The sequence below is a fragment of the Babylonia areolata genome, chromosome 33, assembly GCF_041734735.1.
Source record: "Babylonia areolata isolate BAREFJ2019XMU chromosome 33, ASM4173473v1, whole genome shotgun sequence".
Taxonomy (NCBI): Eukaryota; Metazoa; Mollusca; class Gastropoda; order Neogastropoda; family Buccinidae; genus Babylonia; species Babylonia areolata.
This window is the reverse complement of record NC_134908.1, coordinates 13,170,512-13,189,496: the sequence shown is the minus strand read 5'-3', so window position 1 is coordinate 13,189,496 and position 18,985 is coordinate 13,170,512. Positions and strand designations below refer to the sequence as shown.

The following is an 18,985-nucleotide window of genomic DNA, read 5'->3' as shown; positions in this document are numbered from 1 at the left end:
TGGACCCCCTTCCCACACCACTACTGTATGAGTGTTTGGAATCTGTTTTGCCTGCACTTACAAAAATTATAAATGATCCCCTCCACTTCCGTGCTTGGGGTGAGTCCTGTCAATGTCGTCTGTGTCGGCAGATTCATGGGGGGGCTGTTGTTTGAGGGACGTGGTGGCGGTCTCCACTCTGGGAGAGACGCTCACTCAGTCTGGCTCCGCGACTAACGACATTGTCGTTAGTAGGGGGCTTAGTAGGTGGTGTCCTAAGTACGATAAAACAGAACAGGCACCACTGAACACCACCGAAGTGACTCAGCAGCAGTGCAGGGTCTCCTCTGGTGTGTGGCCTCCAGGCGACCTAACATCAATGGTTCCCTGTGGACTGCCGACGCTGGAACTGCGACGGACGAACCCGGGTGTGGCCGTGTATGGGGGAATCTAAATGAGCGGCGTGGGAGTAATGCCACTGAAACGGCGCAGATGATGGGGCAGCAAAAAAAAAAAAAAATAAATATAAATGTTTCTTTAATTTCTGGTGTCTTCCCCAGATGTATACAAAACTGCACTTGTTAAGCCCCTGCTAAAGAAAGTCTCTCTGGATCACAATGACCTCAAAAAAAAAAAAAACGTTTTTGCCCTGTATCCAACCTTGCTTTTGTGTCCAAAATTATTGAAAAAATTGTTCTCTCCCAACTTTCAGACCATTTAACATTAAACAACCTGTTCTCTTCTTTTCAGTCAGCACATAGATCTGCCCATTGCACTGAAACTGCTTTGTTGAAAGTAGTTAATGACCTGTTACTGTCTGTTGATGAAGGTAAACTGTGTTAACTTTGCTCAATCTGTCAGCTGCATTTGACGCAATATACCACACAGCATACTCCTTTCCAGACTTGAACATGTTTTTGGGATTCACTCAACAGTTCTGAGTTGGTTTTCTTCATACCTATCCAACCGCTTCCAGATTGTCTCTGTTAGTAACTTAAGTCTGATCTAGCCCTGATCTCCTATGGTGTGCCACAAGGCTCTGTCCTGGGCCCCATTCTGTTCATTCTGTACACTGCTCCTCTTTCTGATGTCATGTCTGGCCATTCTGTTCTTCACCACTCTTTTGCTGATGATACTCGGCAACAAAAGTCTGCAGAACAAAATCTATGTGGATAGTAGTTTGCGCAGGACAGGAATGTCAGACCCCTGCCGGAGTCTGCACTAGCGGGTCACGGTTAAGCATGTGTAATTAAATCAGGTGCATAGTCTGATTCTGTCAATTCAGGATTGTATTCTTGATGTTAAATCCTGAATGACATTCAACAAACTAAAGTTGAATGATGACAAAACTGAAGCTATGATTATTTCCTCTGCAAGGAGCAAAGTCAAAGTTCTACTCTTCTAAAATACTTGCATGCACCACAGCCAAACAGCTTTTCAACGCTACGAACAATCTACTAGGTAAAATGAAAAACACTCCTCTCCCTACAACATTTTCGGTGCAGGAACTCCCTCAAAAGTTTTCTGACTTCTTCACCGGCAAAATATCAGGCATTCGTGAGAAGCTTGACTCTGTTGTGTCTCCTTCACCCGTTCAAGAACGCGTGTACAGTGGTCCTGTTTTACATTGTTTCCAACCGGTTACTGAAGATTTTGTGAAGAAAGTGTGTCTGAGCGCTTGTCCGAAATCCTGTGAGCTTGACCCTGTCCCGTCTTCTTTGTTGGTTGAATGTATTGATGTTCTACTGCCACATATTACTCATGTCATCAATTCTTCCTTACTGTCTGGTTGTTTCCCTGAAAGCTTCAAATCTGCTGTTGTACGTCCACTCATCAAGAAACCATCTTTGGATCATAATTGTTTGAAAAATTATCGACCTGTCTCTAATCTGTCATTTTTATCAAAACTGCTAGAAAAGATCATATTGTCTCAGCTCTTAGCTCATCTGGAGCAGAATGGTTTACTTAATTCCCACCAGTCAGCTTATAGACGTGGTCATAGTTGCGAAACAGCCCTTCTTAGAATAGTGAATGATTTGCTTTCGGGATTTGATGAGGATAAGATATCTTTTCTCGCTCTCTTAGATTTGTCAGCAGCTTTTGACACTATCGACCACTCTATCCTCTTGAACAGACTTAAAACTTCCTTTGGTATTCGTGACACTGCACTAGCATGGATCACGTCTTACCTGTCAGATCGTACACAGAAAGTGTGTGTAAATGGTACATACTCTAGAGTATCTGCCTTGAAATGTGGTGTCCCACAAGGGTCGGTCCTAGGTCCTGTTCTTTTCATGCTGTATGCGGCTCCTGTGTCGGATGTCATCAGTCATCATGCGATGTCGCATGAGAGCTTTGCTGATGACACACAACTTTATCAGTCGGCTTCCATAGCTGAATTTGATGCACTGGTGACTCAAACACAGGAGTGCATTGCTGGCCTAAAGGACTGGATGACTCTCAACAAGCTGCAATTAAATGATGATAAGACTGAATTTATGATAACCTGTCCAAAGAAGTTTCGTCAACATCCTTCCTTTCCTGACTCTGTTCTGATCAATAGCACACCTGTTTCACTTTCTCCCTCTGTTCGCAGTCTTGGTGTAATCCTGGACCAGTCTCTTTCCTTCCAACAGCACATTTCGAATATCTGTAAAGTTGCCTATTTGGAACTGCGTAGAATCAGCTCTATCCGCCACTATCTCTCAACCGATGCAACCAAGACACTTGTATGCTCTCTGGTTCTCTCAAGATTGGATTACTGCAACTCTCTTTTGGCCGGCCTTCCCAAATACCTGTTAGACAGACTCCAAAGAATTCAGAATAACGCTGCCAGACTCATTTGCAGAGCTTCTAAATTTGACCATGTTTCTCCTCTCCTTCAGTCTCTCCACTGGTTGCCTGTTTCTGATCGAATAGACTATAAGCTATCCACTCTGACCTTTTCTGCAGTCAACGGATCTGGCCCCAAATATCTTTCTGAACTCATCCATATCTATACCCCGTCTCGCCAGCTCCGTTCTTCCTCTGATACTCGACTTCTCAGGATACCTCACGTCAGAAGTAAGACCTATGGACACAGATCGTTTTCTTTTCAATCGCCAAAGACGTGGAACAAGCTCCCTGATAACCTCCGTCATTCTGATTCCCTCGCATCTTTTAAATCTCGTCTCAAAACTCACCTTTTCCCTCAGCAATAAGTTCAATTGTGGCAGGTCCACAACTACATGCATGTATATGAATGTGTATTGTGTGTGCGTGTGTCTATGTAAGTTTGTGCCTGCCTATGTGTGCGTATGTGTTAGGGTAGCTGTTAGATACACATGTATGTTAAAATGTATGTATGCAGTGTGTGTGTGTGTGTGTGTGTGTGTGTGTGTGTGTGCGTGCGCGCGCGCGCGCGCATGTGTGTGTGTGTGTGTGTGGTCACATTTTGGTGTGTGTATGTAACATAGATATAATGTTTTATGTTATCAAAAGCGTTTTTGTAAAGCACCTAGAGCAGATTTCTGGATAGTGTGCTATATAAGTATCCATTATTATTATTATTAAGAATGTCCACATCTACTTCTTTTCCTGCCTCTATTGTGGTTGGTGATACCACAGTTCAGTTTTCTAAATCAGCAAGGAACCCTGAGTCATTCTTGACTCATACCTCAGCATACATGCTTAGGTAGTAAATCTGATATGCATAGTAAATAGTGAACTTCGTGACATCAACTCTATCTGTCAGTACCTTTCTGTTTAAACTACTAAAACTCTTATTTCTGCTTTTGTGCTGTCACAAACTGACTACTGTAATTCTCTTCTCATAGGCTGTCCACATAATATTCTTCAGCAAATTCAAAAACTTCAAAACGATCGAGGGGGGTGGTGGGGGGTGGGGGGAGTCCCACGTACTGATCACATTTCTCCTCACCTCTGCACACTACATTGGCTCCCCACTGAAGCAAGAATTAAATACAAAGTTGAGTGTCTCTGCTATTCTGCTTTCCACTCCGCAGGACCTACTTATCTTTCCGACCTTATCAGTGTTTACAGTCCCACAAGAAATCTCCACTCTTCCTCTGACGATTACCTTTAGAAACTTCCTCACGTCAATACAAGAACCTATGGTGAATGTTCTTTCTTCTTTGCTGCTCCTCACATCTGGAACAACCTTCCTTATCATATCCGTGCATCTGATTCTGTTTCTGCTTTTCGCTCATCACTAAAGACTCATCTTTTTAAAACCTATCTAAAAGTACTCTCAGCTTCCTTTTCTCCAACACCGCCCATGTCAGCTCACTTTGGATGTAGGTAAAGTGGAAAAGGGAGAGTGTGAGTATCAGATGTTTTATGTTACTTGTAATATTTTTCTTTCATGTAAAGCGCCCTGAGTTCTTAGTAAGAAAGGGCGCTATATAAATGTACAGTATTATTATTAATTCATATGGGGAATTTGTGCCATCTAAATACTATCTATCATTAATTTTATTATCATTATTTATAAATATCAGTATAATTACTCAGGCTTCAGACCCCAGATCCAAATAACGTATTCTTACTACAGCTATGAAGTGTATTGCTGTCTAATCAGCTGATGTAATTCAAGTAGGTAGCGGCAGCCCCCATGGCCGATGCCGGGAAACCTATGAACGCCTAAAAAATTGACTAATTTTGAAGTGCATTTTCTCAAATTTGATTTCATTTTGTGAAAAACTATCCAACTGAAATAATTATTTATCATCCATATTTTTAATTTTTTATTGTGTTTGCTTTATACAATGCGTAATGAGTTCGGGAATGGAAGAAAAAGAAGTGTACTGTAACGCGAAATAGCGATCCTTGTTCAATGGCGGCCGGTGTCTTTCTGAGCGCGACACAGTTTCAACCACATAGTGGAAAAAATCGCATCCATTGTTTTCCATTCATTGGTTACTGTTTGAAAAACTGGGAGCCGTGAAAGGCGAAAGTTCAAGGAGAACTTTCGTGTGTTTTTTTCCAAGCCTTGGGCGAAGTAGGGTAGTTAGATCTGAGCGCAAAGTTACGGGAATTTTTCAGCTATCTTTCAACGCCTCGCGCAGTTCGAAAATGAAATCTGACCCTACGCGATACTGTATGACCGGTAAAGAGCATTTTCTACTGATTTCAATGGTATCCGAAACTAAGATTTTTGATCCATGATCAATTTGCTCAAGCGATTCAAAAGCAGGTACCCCTCTTCGTCAGTTGCGTCGGCCCAATCAACATTCGACACAGGAGAGCGGCACTTCATCTAACACAAAAATGGCATTGTTTCTCCAGAAAATCTTAAGTTTCATCGGTAAGTTTTATAATATTTTTGAAAACAAATGTCTTTAGCACTTTCATGCACAATATTGAGCTGAAATTCTTTGAATCAGGATTTTGATCGATGTCAGTAACTGAGCAGCTTGGATCTATTTCATCAGTGTTTTCGTAACGTGACACCGTGTTTCAATCGGAACACGATTTATTTTTTTCTGAGTAAAACACACAAAAACTATTGATACAGAATGAAAAATGGACATGTTAAAACAGAGCCCATGAATTCCAATTACTAATATTTGATTGATTTTTGCTTTAGTAAGCAAAATATTACCTGGGTCTAAAACCGGAAGTGCTCGGGACAGCATTAGCGTCGTCTGCTACAGACTCGGTGAGTGTTAAATAAGTGAGTAAAAAAAATTGTAATGTGGTTTCTTTTTCCATAAGATGAGCATTTCATTCAACATCATACATAAGTCTGATAGTCTGATATTCTAGTTGCTTTCTGCTTCGATAGCTGTGAAACTTTATATTAATATATACAGACAGATAGTTACTATACTCTCACATTCCAAAAAGAACAAGAACACCAATTCATATTAAACCCCCCACCCCCCACCCCCACCCCACCCCCTCTCCTCTGCAAACTTCACTTAATAATTTGCTGAAAGTTGTATAATCATTCCCCTCACTTGTCTCTGAGTATCATCCACCAATGGTAAGCAGAGGGGAGGGGGTTGTCAATGGTTGTGGCAAACTTGGCACTGAGCCAAATCACTGACCACTTGCTCCAGCTTAGAATCCCTGACTGCTGACCCACCACCTCCTCCCTCCAGTCATCCCCTCCCCCATTTCTTTCCTGTCAGTGGAGTAGGTGTGTGTGTGTGAGTGAGAGAGAGAGAGAGAGAAAGAGAGAGAGAGAGCAAGTTTGCATTTGCACATGTATGCTTGTGAGTATGTGTATGTATGTCTGAGTATGAAAAAAGTGTAATGTGAAGAGATATATGATTAATTTGAACAGTGCAGTCAACATCCTGTTTCTTAAAAAAATTAACACCAATTTTTAACAACCTAAAATTAGTAAAAAGAAAATCAGTACAATAATACCCATAGCCTAAGCTGCACATCAGGTTAAGTCAAACTATATAACACTATCTGGGATCCAGCAATTAAGAGTATAAAGTGTGTGTGTGTGTGTGTGTGTTCATGTAACCCATGATATGCTATGCATCTCGACTGCATGAAACAGGAAACAAAGAGATAATTCATGAAATGATAAAATGCAAAATACCATGCACATATTGTGAATGAAATATTCACTTTGATATATGTATATATCTAAGACATGCATTCTCACATACACACACAAATAAAGGTGAGTACACAAAATATATATATATCAAAGAATAAGATACTAAGTATGATGTGCATATTAACAATAAAATATTCAATATTTAGTAATCATATATACCTAAGACATTTAGTAATACATTCATCTCAATCATGAAATGTAGTACCCTGAAGTGGAAATATTTGAGTAAATAATCGCATGCAACAAAGACACGTAAGTTGAACAGTACATGTAGATGGCAAAGCTCTTGTCAGCAGCTGGAAAGGACAGACCCCCAAAACTTCAGCCTCAGTTGCCAAAGCATAAGTTATTGCTGCAATATGAGTTATTGTGTGAAAGGAAAATGCAGCCAAATAGTTCAGTGCAGTGAAATTTGTGTTGCTGTTGAATGCATACTTACCTGTCAGTATGCCATTTTATAATTCTGTTATCACAGTGTTTTCCTCCCACTCAAAACACACAGAAATTGGTAAAATCCTAAACATATATTAAACTGAGAGCTCTGTTTTTGGTTGTATGTTTTAAATTTAATATAACTTTTGTTCTTTCTTATGAGCTGATCTGTGTATCTAACATGTTGCAGAAAGGGCTGCTCATGGCAGGGCATGCAAGACCTATTCATTGATCCAAAAAGGCCAGTATGAACAGCTCAGGTAGCGAGCAGTATGTTATTGCTGATGCCAGGAAACCTGTGAGTGCCAAAAAAGATATTTTTTGGTGTGCATTTTCTCTCTTGTGAATCAAATGCCATTTTGTGAAGAAATAAAGATGCATCATCCACCTTTTATTTCTTATTTATTGTGGTTCTTCTACAATGAAATGCATGACTGGGTTCATGGATGGAAGAAAAAGCTAGAGAGCTGAAAGAAAACAGATTCATATATCTGTCATTTTTGATAGCAACTTAAGTAATATTTGCTCCCTCTTGGGAACCTTTGTTGTGGAATGCCCCATCAACCTACCCATTCTGTACAATGCTCTCAAGTTGCATTTGTTTAAAAATTTGCAGTTATTTTGCAGAAGCTGATCAGCCAAGACCACTGGTAACTTATTGTGGCTGTAACATCAATATTTTTTCAAAAACAAAAATTTTGAAGAAGTCTCATCCACAACGTGCACCCTTATTTATGAGGAAATCGGGTATCATTCCTTTTCTGCCAACTTTAGATGAAAGTTTTAAGATTGATTTTAATTTATTTTGAAAGCTGACATTTCACTTAATACACACACACAATTTCCTGGTCCTACTTGTGACAGTTACTGAAATATTCATCTTTGCAGCATGCTACCCCAATAAACAGTCTTTTTTCCGCTGGTCAAATTGAAGATTTTTCAAACTTTGAGACTCTGATACTTAAAATTCAGTAAATTATCCTGCCTGAAAAAAATTCAGTGCACTTTTTGTGATGTATTCTGCAAGATATTTTATTATGAAATGCAGCTGTCTATTCTTTTCAGTGCTGTAGACCTTCAAAGTTGCTATTCTGTGCAGATTGACATGTCTTGATTTTCAATTTCCCCCTACTTTGACAGGCATATTTTCCAATTTCTTTGCTGCTGAAGTGTTATTTTTTTCTTGTGCAATATGCTATTATCATATGGTTTTTAGAAGTATATGAGTTTTCATAACAGTATCATCATGGACAGTACAGTATGACTGTGAAAATGTGAAAATATTAAGTACTAACAGCATGTACGCATCGTCACATCTTTAAAATGGAATATCTTCAGAACCAATCAAGATATTCACTTACTTTTTTTTTTCTTTCTTATATTGTCTTGTTGTTTGCCAAAAATCACATTTCAGTCATTGTAATGAATATTTAAATTTTCACTGCCGCCACCTAATTCAAGACACCAATTGCTACAAAGTTTTTATTGCATTGCACTTGCTACAGTGATTGCTGCAAAAATTTGATAAAATGTGACAAGACCATGCTTGTGTGGTGTGTGTGTGTGTGTGGTGGTGTGGTATGGTGTGGATGTGGTGTGGGTGTGGGTGTGGGTGTGTTTGTGTGTGTGTGTAGGTGGGTGTGGGTATGGATGTGGGTGTGTGTGTGATGGTAACATGTACAATGATCTGTGAGTTTGTCTGTGTGTTCATCTATGCGTGCGTGTGTATAGTGTCTGTATGTTAATGTGTGTGTATGTGAGTGAAGGTAAAGTGTGTGCTCTATGTGTGTGTGTGTGCGCGCGTGTGTGAATTTTTCGGGAATGAATTGGATTTTGCTGGTGTTTGTTATTCAAAATCTCTCGGTTTGATCAAAATGACATAATTTGTTCTCTGATCTAAATCAGTAAATGACAAATAATCGCAGGGAAAAGCGGCCAGACAGCTGGGGGCCACGCATAACCCCTCCCATGGAGATATTGGGGTGACCTGGCCTGGGGTGGGCAAAGGAAAGATGCTCACACACCCCCTCCAATCCCCCTGAGACCAGAGCCCCCCACCCCCTCCCACTTGAATACAGGGAGAGTTGACTTGGCACAGGAGGGAGGAATGGAGGCAACAACATCCCAACAGAAAGCCTTCTCAATGCACTGCTTGAGATAGAGGGCGCACATGAAATCCCTTATGAGGAAGTGTCCAGCCCCATGTCCACACTATCCACAGTGAAGCTGCAACTCCCCATGAATTCCCCCTCCTAATGGGACAACTTGGGAGGTGGTGCCCAAATCGATCTCCTTCACGACCAATTTTGTGAGTTGAGCACATCTCCGCGGCCCGCATCCAAAAACACAAGCTGTGATCCAACCCAGGAGAAACCATACGCTCCAGGCTCCTGATGAAGTGCTGACCCAGCCTCACGGTTCCGACCATCGCAGGGTGATGTGCTGGGCATAGTGAACTGCGCAAGTTTACCCAAGAGTGCTAACCCCAAGAGAAAGGAAAGAGACTGACAGTGAGTGAGAAATAAAGAAAGTAGTGATCTGAAGAGGAGCAGAATGAAATCTTCTTCTGCGTTTGTGGGCTGAAACTCCCACGTTCACTCTATGTACATGAGTGGGCTTTTACCTGTATGACCGTTTTTACCCGGTCATGTAGGCAGCCACACTCCGCTTTCAGGGGTCTGCATACTGAGTATGTTCTTGTTTCCATAACCCACCGAACGCCAACATGAATTACAGGATCTTTTATGTGCGTATTTGATCTTCTGCTTGCGTATACACACGAAGGGGATTCAGGCACTAGCAGGTCTGCACATATGTTGACCTGGGAGATCAGAAAAATCTCCACCCTTTGCCCACCAGGCGCCATCACCAAGATTCGAACCTGAGACCCTAAGACTGAAAGTTCATCTCTTTAACCACTTGGCTGTTGTGCTCGTCAACATCAAATCAAACGTCACAGACGACAAAAGAGGATAGAAAAATGACCTCAAGTAACTAACAGGCCAAATGATCACTTAAAAGCCAAAAAAAGCGTCAGATGAGGCAAAGCAGAAAACCTGACAAGATAGCGTTGACAGCCTGGCCAAAAGGAATGAGTCATTGCTTGCAGCCTTGATCATGTTTTACAGGCTAGAACAGGGTGGATTTAGCTGGCCATCTTTTCACTGAGTCTGCTGCGAAATTTTGCCAAACAAAGCAAACCGACAGGCCTTGTTTGCATCTGTTTGACATGGTACAGTATATGATACCAGATTTATTTTCAATCTTAGAAGCCAGGTTAAATTTGTGTGTGTGTGTCTACACATTATAAAAAAAACAAAACCACCACACCATATTATCTCCCATGCCACATAAAAACATAACAATTCTGGAGGCATAAAAACTTATACTTATGCTGCTGGTGTGTCCTTGTAACTATCATTCAAAAAGAAATCCATGCATACCTAGAAAAGCAAGGACAGAGTAACACACATACATGCACACACATACACACAAACATGTCAAACGTGATAAAAGTAATGAATAAGTAAATAAATAACAATGAAGAAAAATTTGCTTACTTATATCCTCCTCCAGGGCTGACACAATGTTTCTGACACGCTCCAGATCAGATCGCAGGATATATGGCATAATCCGCTGGTGCTGTAACAATGCCACAGTACACTATATATTGTTGTTTCAATCTCTGAAGCACTGCTGGACACAATGCCCTAATAGTACTACTAACTTCTTTTGTAAACTATCAGTTCACAATGCAAACAGAAAGCAAGGTGAAGTAAACATATGCAGCCTATTTTTCATGACTGGTAAAATCATCAAATATTCATGCTCTATTATTGATCCCAAAACAGAAAGTTGAAATAATGTGTGCACACCTATCGTACATGGACAACACTTTTGATGCAATTATACAAAGACAGACTTTTATGCATTCATAAAAGAAATTACGCCAAATGTTGCATTTTTCGACATTTCCAAGCTGCAGGCTGGCTAACTTCTATGTTACTGTTTTTGTCTTCACTGAACACAATGAACCACCCACCTTGCATGTTGTTACTGGTTCAGATCTGGCATAAACCAAAACGCTAACCCATAATCAGGTGGAACTCAGACAATGAAGTTCACTTGCAAATGCTCATAACACCAAAATGTTGATAAACAGAAATCAACAAAACATTCACTACCATTTTTTAATCTAGGCATTTTTTTTCTGATTCTGTTCACTTTACCATATTAGAATACTACAGGTCCATTCTGATTGTAGACTGCGGAACAGCTGAAGAAAAAACACTGAAAACCAGGCCAGGGTCCAGGGGCCACCTATGCCCCTGTGGGGTGTTGAGGCAACACCCTGCTGGAGGAACCGGGGGGGCAAAGCCCCCCAAGAAGAAATTGGTTTTTGTCAGTTTGTTAAGCATTAGGAAGCCCTCTCCTGGCTGATACTGATTTTTGAAAGAAACCTTTGACAATAAATTGGGCATTGATATTGTCTAAATGTATGCTAATATATGTATTCTTGTTGGGTTTTTTTTTCTTCTCAAAATACTATTGATTTTTTCCTATTTACTCACAAATACCCACCAACGTGGAGAGCCCAATAAGAGGAATGGCCAGGCAAAGCACCAGAGTAAAAATGTTACATTTAATCCGAAGGGAAAAAAATGTCCACTGTTCACACATCTCTCCATTCTCAAATTAACTCTTCACCCTTTCCCTCAGAGAAATCCACAGTTGGATGCAATATTTTACTGCACAATATTTACACACGTGGTGTCTTTATATTTTGAGGTAAAGAACTTGACAGATATATTGGAAGAACTCATCAAGACTGGTAATGATATCCTTAATATTCACAGCCAACTGTTTCTCAATAATAGGATGGCAAAAACTAATATGTGCCTCTGTGTGTGTGTGTGTGTGTGTGTGTGTGTGTGTGTGTGTGTTGTGTGTGTGTGTGTGTGTGTGTGTGTGTGTGTGTGTGTGTGTGTGTGTGTGTGTGTGTGTGGTGTATGAATGCGCACATGCCTGTGCTCAAAAGAGAGGGAGAGAGATGGCCAGTCCGGATGCGTGTTAGATGGTAAGGTGCCTCATTCCACACACTGATTTAACACTTATTTTGACATCAACGATTATTTTGACATCAACGACCTCACCTCTACCCCATCCTCCACTCCTTCAGTGCTTGAGTACACACATATGCACGCAAACATAGAAAAACATGGCAGACGTTGCATCAAAACCCTGAAATTAGCATTACTTCCATTGGTTCAACGTCTCATTCACTCGGAACATTTCTTGTACATCGGCATGCAATTAGTCTCTGACTTCTTCCTCTCAGGTTTTGTTGGGGTTTTTTGTGTTTTTTTATCTTTTCCAATTTTTCAGTCTGTCTTAAAAAATATCAAATGTTATTTTCAGGCATGCCTACCCCAAAATTAACTTTTCTGGAACAACACACATTAGAATAATGGGCTGGGTATTATTTTCAGGAACATCTCAGCAAACATTCACAGTTGGTGCTTACCCACATGCACACTGGTCTTGCCGAAAATACTTTGCAGGTGATGGAAATCAAGCGGACTTTCACAAAATGGCTTCAGTACAGTTCAGACAAATCGAGCTTTTCACGAAGTGGCTTCGGTAATATTCGGCAGCATTTCCGTAAATCTTAACAATGTGTCTCTGGCAATGGTCGGAAAGCCATCTATAGGTACACTTGTACCCACTAGATACTTTGGGGGGGAAAATTTCACGATCAGATTTTTGTTTTATTTTCCGGGACATGCAGCAAATATAGGCATTTCCAGGACACCCTGTCCATTTTATCAATTTTCTGGGACAAATACGGGCACTCAGTAACAGTAGACATGCCTGTATTTTTAGGGACTTTTAGGGGCCCTGACCTCTGAAACCTAAATTTTAGGGCCTTTAAGAGCCCATAAAAGAAGGCTTTGGAGATTCCAAAAATCAGGCTTTTTAGGAATTTTTAAGGTGTGTGCGAAGCCTGTTGGCACTCTGGTTGTGTCATTTTCGCCATTACATCATTACGTCAATAAGCAAATCACTGATCTGAATATAGTATAATTTTAAACGAATACTGTGTATACAGCATCAGTCAATCCACTACTCTTCACTATCAGAAACAAGCTCTCAGTCAGTCGACTGAAACAGCAGGTCAATTGGCATTTTACTTGTTAATGCACATGCAAATTAACAGCTGTATCCATAAAAGTACTGACCTATTCCCATTTTAAGTGCCAGCTACGTATGCCGTACGTACTGTTTTTATAAAGTAGTATGCCTAACGTATGTACCTGGTAAATGTGACCCAAGCAGAGGAGTTCAAGTCTTGTTCCTTCCCTTTAAAATTTGCTTATGAACGAGAAGGGCTCAATAATGAAGTGAAAATGACCTGCATCACTTCACAATCAGCAAGATGGTGGACAGAGTGGCAGATCAACACGTCAACTGCTATACAATGCTTGATGTTCTTGAAGAGATCTTGAATGATAACACCCAGACTATGAAGCTGATGTGGGTGACACTTCAAGCACATCTGAAGAAAAAGAGACGAATGTGGCTGAAAAGAGGTGTTAACAGAAACGTTTCACAATTTTATTTTTCAAAAGCCTTCATTTTAAGAGATTTTAAGAGAAAATACATATGAAGAGGGGGTACCCCAAACAGTGACCAAGATATAATGGTCAGGGGTATAAGCAAAAATCATTCCAAATATCTTAGTAAGATATCTCAATAAATGCATGAACCTACCCAAGAAAACATCCAAAAAGGGTTAAATACTGTGGCACTGAAGGGATTAACCATAAGTTTCCACCTGGATACCTCACAAGAGCACAATACCTGCTTATGAGTATCTAAATAAAATGACTGATCTGATCACAACAATGCTCCTGACATAATTATGTCAGATACTTGGAAACCATGGTAGCTACCAAGGTAAACAGATGTTGCAGGCATATAAATCACATCTACAAAAGGCACAAGATAAGTATTAAACTGACCCACCCATCCACCAACTCACCTGAACAGTCAGAGCAATGATGGCTGTCTTGTTCTTCTGAATGGGTGTGACAGAGGTCAGGTGACTGAGACGCATGCCGACCCCCGACAGCGGGGGCAGGTCCAACCACAGTGGGTCACGGATGTTGTCGTTACAGTCTTTGGCAAGGGGGTACACCGTTCCATTCCCATCACACAGCAGCACAGGTAATGACTCCTAGAAATAATGCCCATTTTTAGGTTACACATGATATTCCTGTTTGTTGTTAGGGATATTAAAGTTTGATGTTTCTGGTGATAGTTCTGTTTGATGTTGTGGATGATATTCATGTTCCTGTTCAATACTGTTATGATGATATTTCTGTATCTGCTCAGCTCAGTTCAGTTCAACTACTCAATGAGGCGTCACAGTGTTCAGACAAATGCATATACGCTACACCACATTTGCTAAGCAGATCCCTGACGAGCAGCACAACCCAACGCACTTAGTCAGGCCTTGAGAAAAAGAAAAAAGAAAAAAAGGGATACATGAGCAAATAAATGGATAATTCATTAAATTAATGAGTAAATAGATAAGAACAAATAAATAAATCACAGATATGTGAAAGCACAATGCTCAAGAAATGTACATGTACAGGCCCAACATTGCATGAAAAAGAAAACAAGCCCCGACACAAACACACACATATCCCCATCTCCCATGTTACACCCCCCTCCCCCACTCCCAACACATTCCTTCTCTCCATGTTACCTCCCCCCCACACAAACACTCACGCAAGTACGCACACACACACACACACATAGGCCCATATCCCCCACACACACATACACATATATGAATACACACACATTCATATATTGTGAAGCTGCCACAATACTCACACACACACTTACACCCACCTCCAATACACACACACACACATACACACACACAATCCTATATACAGGCATGAGATTGGGAAATCGTGAATGAGTCTGAAAGGTGGGGGCCTTCTGCGGCCCCCAATGGGGGTCCATGGGGCAACGCCCATGGTGGGGGTTTGGGGGCGAAGCCCCCTGAAGCTGAAGGGTTTTCTCAATTTCAATAAAATCTGCACTTGAGGGTCACCAATGCCTCTGAGGTATTCCAACCCATAGGAGACAAAAATCAGTCCAATTCTTTCAAAACTGAAGTGCTTTTGCTTTCAAACCTGTAAAAATCAACCTTGGGTACATGATTTTCAAAATTTTTGTCTCGTGAGTGTGTGTGTGTTTTCAATGCAACTCTCTGTGTGCATGTGAGAAAGAGAGAGAGACAGACAGAGCAAGAGAGACAGATAGACAGAGACTGAGAAAGGGGGAGTGGGGGGACATGGGAGGAAAGAGTAAAAGTTTGTATGTGTGCATGTATCTGCACTGCAACTCTTTGTGTGTTAAACTCTTTGTGTGAGTGAGTGAGTGAGCGAGTGAGTGAGTGAGAGTGTGTGTGTGTGTGTGTGTGTGTGTGTGTGTGTGTGTGTGTGTGTGTGTGCGCGCGCGCGCGTGTGCGTGCATGCGTGTGGGTGGGTGGCTGAGGCTGCGGAATTGTCCAGTTTCCTCCGATCGGCTGGGGTCCAGGGGCTGCCTTAGGCCCTTGGTGGAGTCCAGGGGGGCAAAGCCCCGTGGCCGAAATCAAAATTAGTGTTTTTTCAGAGGTTTTGTAAGCATCTCCTCTGTGTGTGTGTGTGTGTGTGTGTGTGTGGTGTTTTCAAGTAAAACGTACTAAGCACGCAAGTTTGCACAGTACCAATATAACTGACCATCTGGAGCCAGTTGCACTGCTTGGTTCTAACTTTTTGACAGTTACATGTGACTAAATGCCTGCATTGACCGAACTACGCCATTGGTCAGTTCTATACTACACGCAGTTAGTAGCAGGTTACGATCATACTAGGCTCTTTCGTCCGAGCAATGCAACTGGCTCTTGGTCTCTACAGCTTTAGTCTCTGTTACACTGACAGGCATGTGTGTTGGTTGAGGAAGGTAATGGGGAAGGGGAATGACTGGAGGGAGGAGGGGGTGGGTATGTGACTGCTTATATTATTCAGCAGTCAGGGATTCTTAGCTAGAACCAGTGGTCAGTGTCTTGGCTCAATGCCAAAGCTGCCACAGTCATTGACAGTGGGTTTATCCCCCCCCGCTCGGGGAGACTCAGAGAGAGGGGAGGGGAACCTCAGCAAATCATGAAAGTGAAGTCTACAGGAGGTGGTCCCCCCACCGAAGACACTGGATTGCCTCTCAAGGGGTCAACAAACAATGCTTTCAAAAAAGCATCAGCTTTTCTTCTTTTTTTTTCAGAAAATGGGTGGTCCCTTTTTGATGTAAATCTGAAACAGATTTCCATGCCTAGACTGAAAAGTTGCACCCATACAATAAGACGCAAATCGCACTTGGCCCACGGCATCAATTTTGTGAATGGCGTCACTTACCCATAACTTATTTTTTGTTCTTCACTTCTGTTTTCATGGTCTCATCTTGCCAGGCCCAGTTCCACTTATTTTTCACTCCTTTATCAATCTCTGCTGCAAAAATCATCTTTTCCTTTTTGAGTTTTCTCATTTTGACGATGATTGATGACAATCAACGAAATCAGGTATCTTTGCTAGTCGTGAAGCCCGCGAGCAGAAGTTGGGTAATTGCGACTAATTTATGGATAAGCTGAATGATGACAGAGGAGCAACGGAACACTTATTCTCAATTGATTTGCTTGTCCAAACGTGGGACATTTTGGCAAATGCTGTGGGTCTGTCTTGTCAATCAGTTGGACAACGATAGTGCAACATTCGTCAGTTGGAAAAAAAAACCCATTCGTTTATTTGCAAAGGATCATGCTCTACATTCATGCTAGACTTGTGGGCCACTCCCTCTATCTTTCTTTCTGTGAGGCGATGAATGGTGTGATGTCCTTGTATCTGGTTTTTGAGGTACTATTTTACTTTTCTTAGAATTTCCAATTTTCCCAGATGTAGACTGTTCATTGTTGTTGCATTACCAGCAAACCTGTCAACTCGTTCATTTCCCTTAACCCTCTCCTTCTGATAACGGTAGCAGCCGGCACTGCTAGCGCGCGCTGCGCCTCAAAGCGTCCGGCAGCATGTGTGTGGTACTTTTTCATCATGTGCTGACGCCGTGACTAGGCACTAAAAGTTGGTGTAAAGTTCCCTACTATAGTCCAATAATCTGGCATCGCTATTTTTGGATGCTAGCACTACTTCCATTCACAAAGAAAGGAGGGTAACTGCGTGTGTAGAGTTGTGAATGAAACTGACCGATTTTCACAATGGCGTCGTCTGCATGCACCAGTGAGTTTGAGGACTATTCAGCGGAGGAATTAGGTCTTATTTTAGAAGAAGTGTCAAAATATGATCAGATTGAAGAGTGTGAAGAATTAGAAGATTCTGATGTGCATTTAGGTTCCATCAAGGAGAAGAAAGTGGTGAAAGTGATCCCGAGGACAATGTGCCACTCGCCCCTCTGCATACCACGTGGCGACCGGCTACTCAGCCTACCAACGTGGCCACATTCCAGCAGCCGACAGGCCCTGCACATTCACTGCCAAGCACTGCCACCCCTCTGGATTTTTTTTTGTTTATACCCATCGCATTTTTTCAAGTTGCAGCAGAAGAGACCAACAGATATGCCTGACAAGCAGCCCAGGGCACACCTGACCCCCTATGGTTCAAAACAACACCTGATGAAATGCGGGCCTATCTCTCTGTGCTGATCATGATAGGGATCAATCGTCTGCCACGTTTGTGGTGCTACTGGTCAACCGACCCTCACTTCAGGAATAACTGGATCAGCAGTGTCATGCCCAAAACATGGTTTTTCAATATCAACCAGTACTTTCATCTGCATGACACATCTAACACACCTGCACATGATCACCCCAACTATGACCCCTTGTACAAGGTGAGAAATTTCATCAACATGATTCTTCCTTTGTTCCGGACCAACTACCATCCAGGTCGTGAACTAAGTATTGATGAGGCAACGATCGGGTACAAGGGTCGGATATTTTTCAAGCAGTACATGCCAGCCAAGCCAACCAAATGGGGCATCAAGGTGTGGGAGATGTGTGACGTCAGGACAGGGTACTGCGTTGCATTTGATATTTACACCAGCCGTGCAAGTCGCAGAGACACCACCATCAGTCTTGGGCATGAAGTCGTTCACATGTTGGCATCACCTTTCTACCATCAAAACAGGCACCTGTATTTTGATCGTTTTTTTCACCAGTGTCCCCTTGATGACACACCTGGCCCAAAATGGAACATATGCCTGTGCCACTGTCAACGTCAACAGCAGAGGGTTACCAGAGGAGGTCAAGACTGCCAAATTGAAAGAGAAGGGAAAATTGCTGCAGATGCAGAAGGGCTCGCTGATGGCCACAGTCTACAAAGACAACCGTCAGATCTACCTTCTCAGCACCAACCAGCCACCAGGTATGACGACAGCGGAGGACAAAATGAAATGAAATGAAATTATGGTGCTTAGAGCCTCGCCGACCACTAAGGCCATCTCAAGGCTATCGCCGCGTCAATAACTACTACAAGGATAAAAAAACAACTAATTAAAACGAGTCAACACTTCAAACTTTCCACTCCAAAGTTGAAAAAAACTTCCATAGTTTAAAACCTTCAAATCTGGTTAAAAAGGTTCACTTCTTTTAAGAAGTCCATCAGCGCCCACGGAGGGACATCACGAAACAAAGTCTTCAAAGAAACTGCCGTGTAATGTCTGCGTCTAACGTCATGCAGATCCCAACAGTCAAGGAGCACGTGTTTCACGGTGAGAGGCTCGTCACAGGGAACGCATCAAGGGGCCTCCTCCCCCTTCAACAAGTAAGAATGAGTAAAAAAAGTGTGCCCCTTACGCAGTCTGCACAGCACAGATTCCTCCTTTCTGTTCTTCACCCCCGAAGGGAGGGTCTCCCCCAGGTCCGGACGGATCTGG

General features: G+C 41.9%; 1 protein-coding gene across 1 annotated transcript in view; it reads right to left on the bottom strand.

Moving 5' to 3' along the window:
* The window catches only part of LOC143276878 (E3 ubiquitin-protein ligase UBR5-like), a 222,428-nt gene that overhangs the window by 118,361 nt on the left and 85,082 nt on the right, over positions 1-18,985 (bottom strand). The window contains exons 19-20 of the mRNA XM_076581534.1: positions 14,034-14,228; positions 10,552-10,633 (exon numbers count right to left, since the gene is read on the bottom strand). Coding sequence (XP_076437649.1) covers positions 10,552-10,633; positions 14,034-14,228 — 277 coding nt within the window. The remainder of the gene's footprint in view (positions 1-10,551; positions 10,634-14,033; positions 14,229-18,985) is intronic.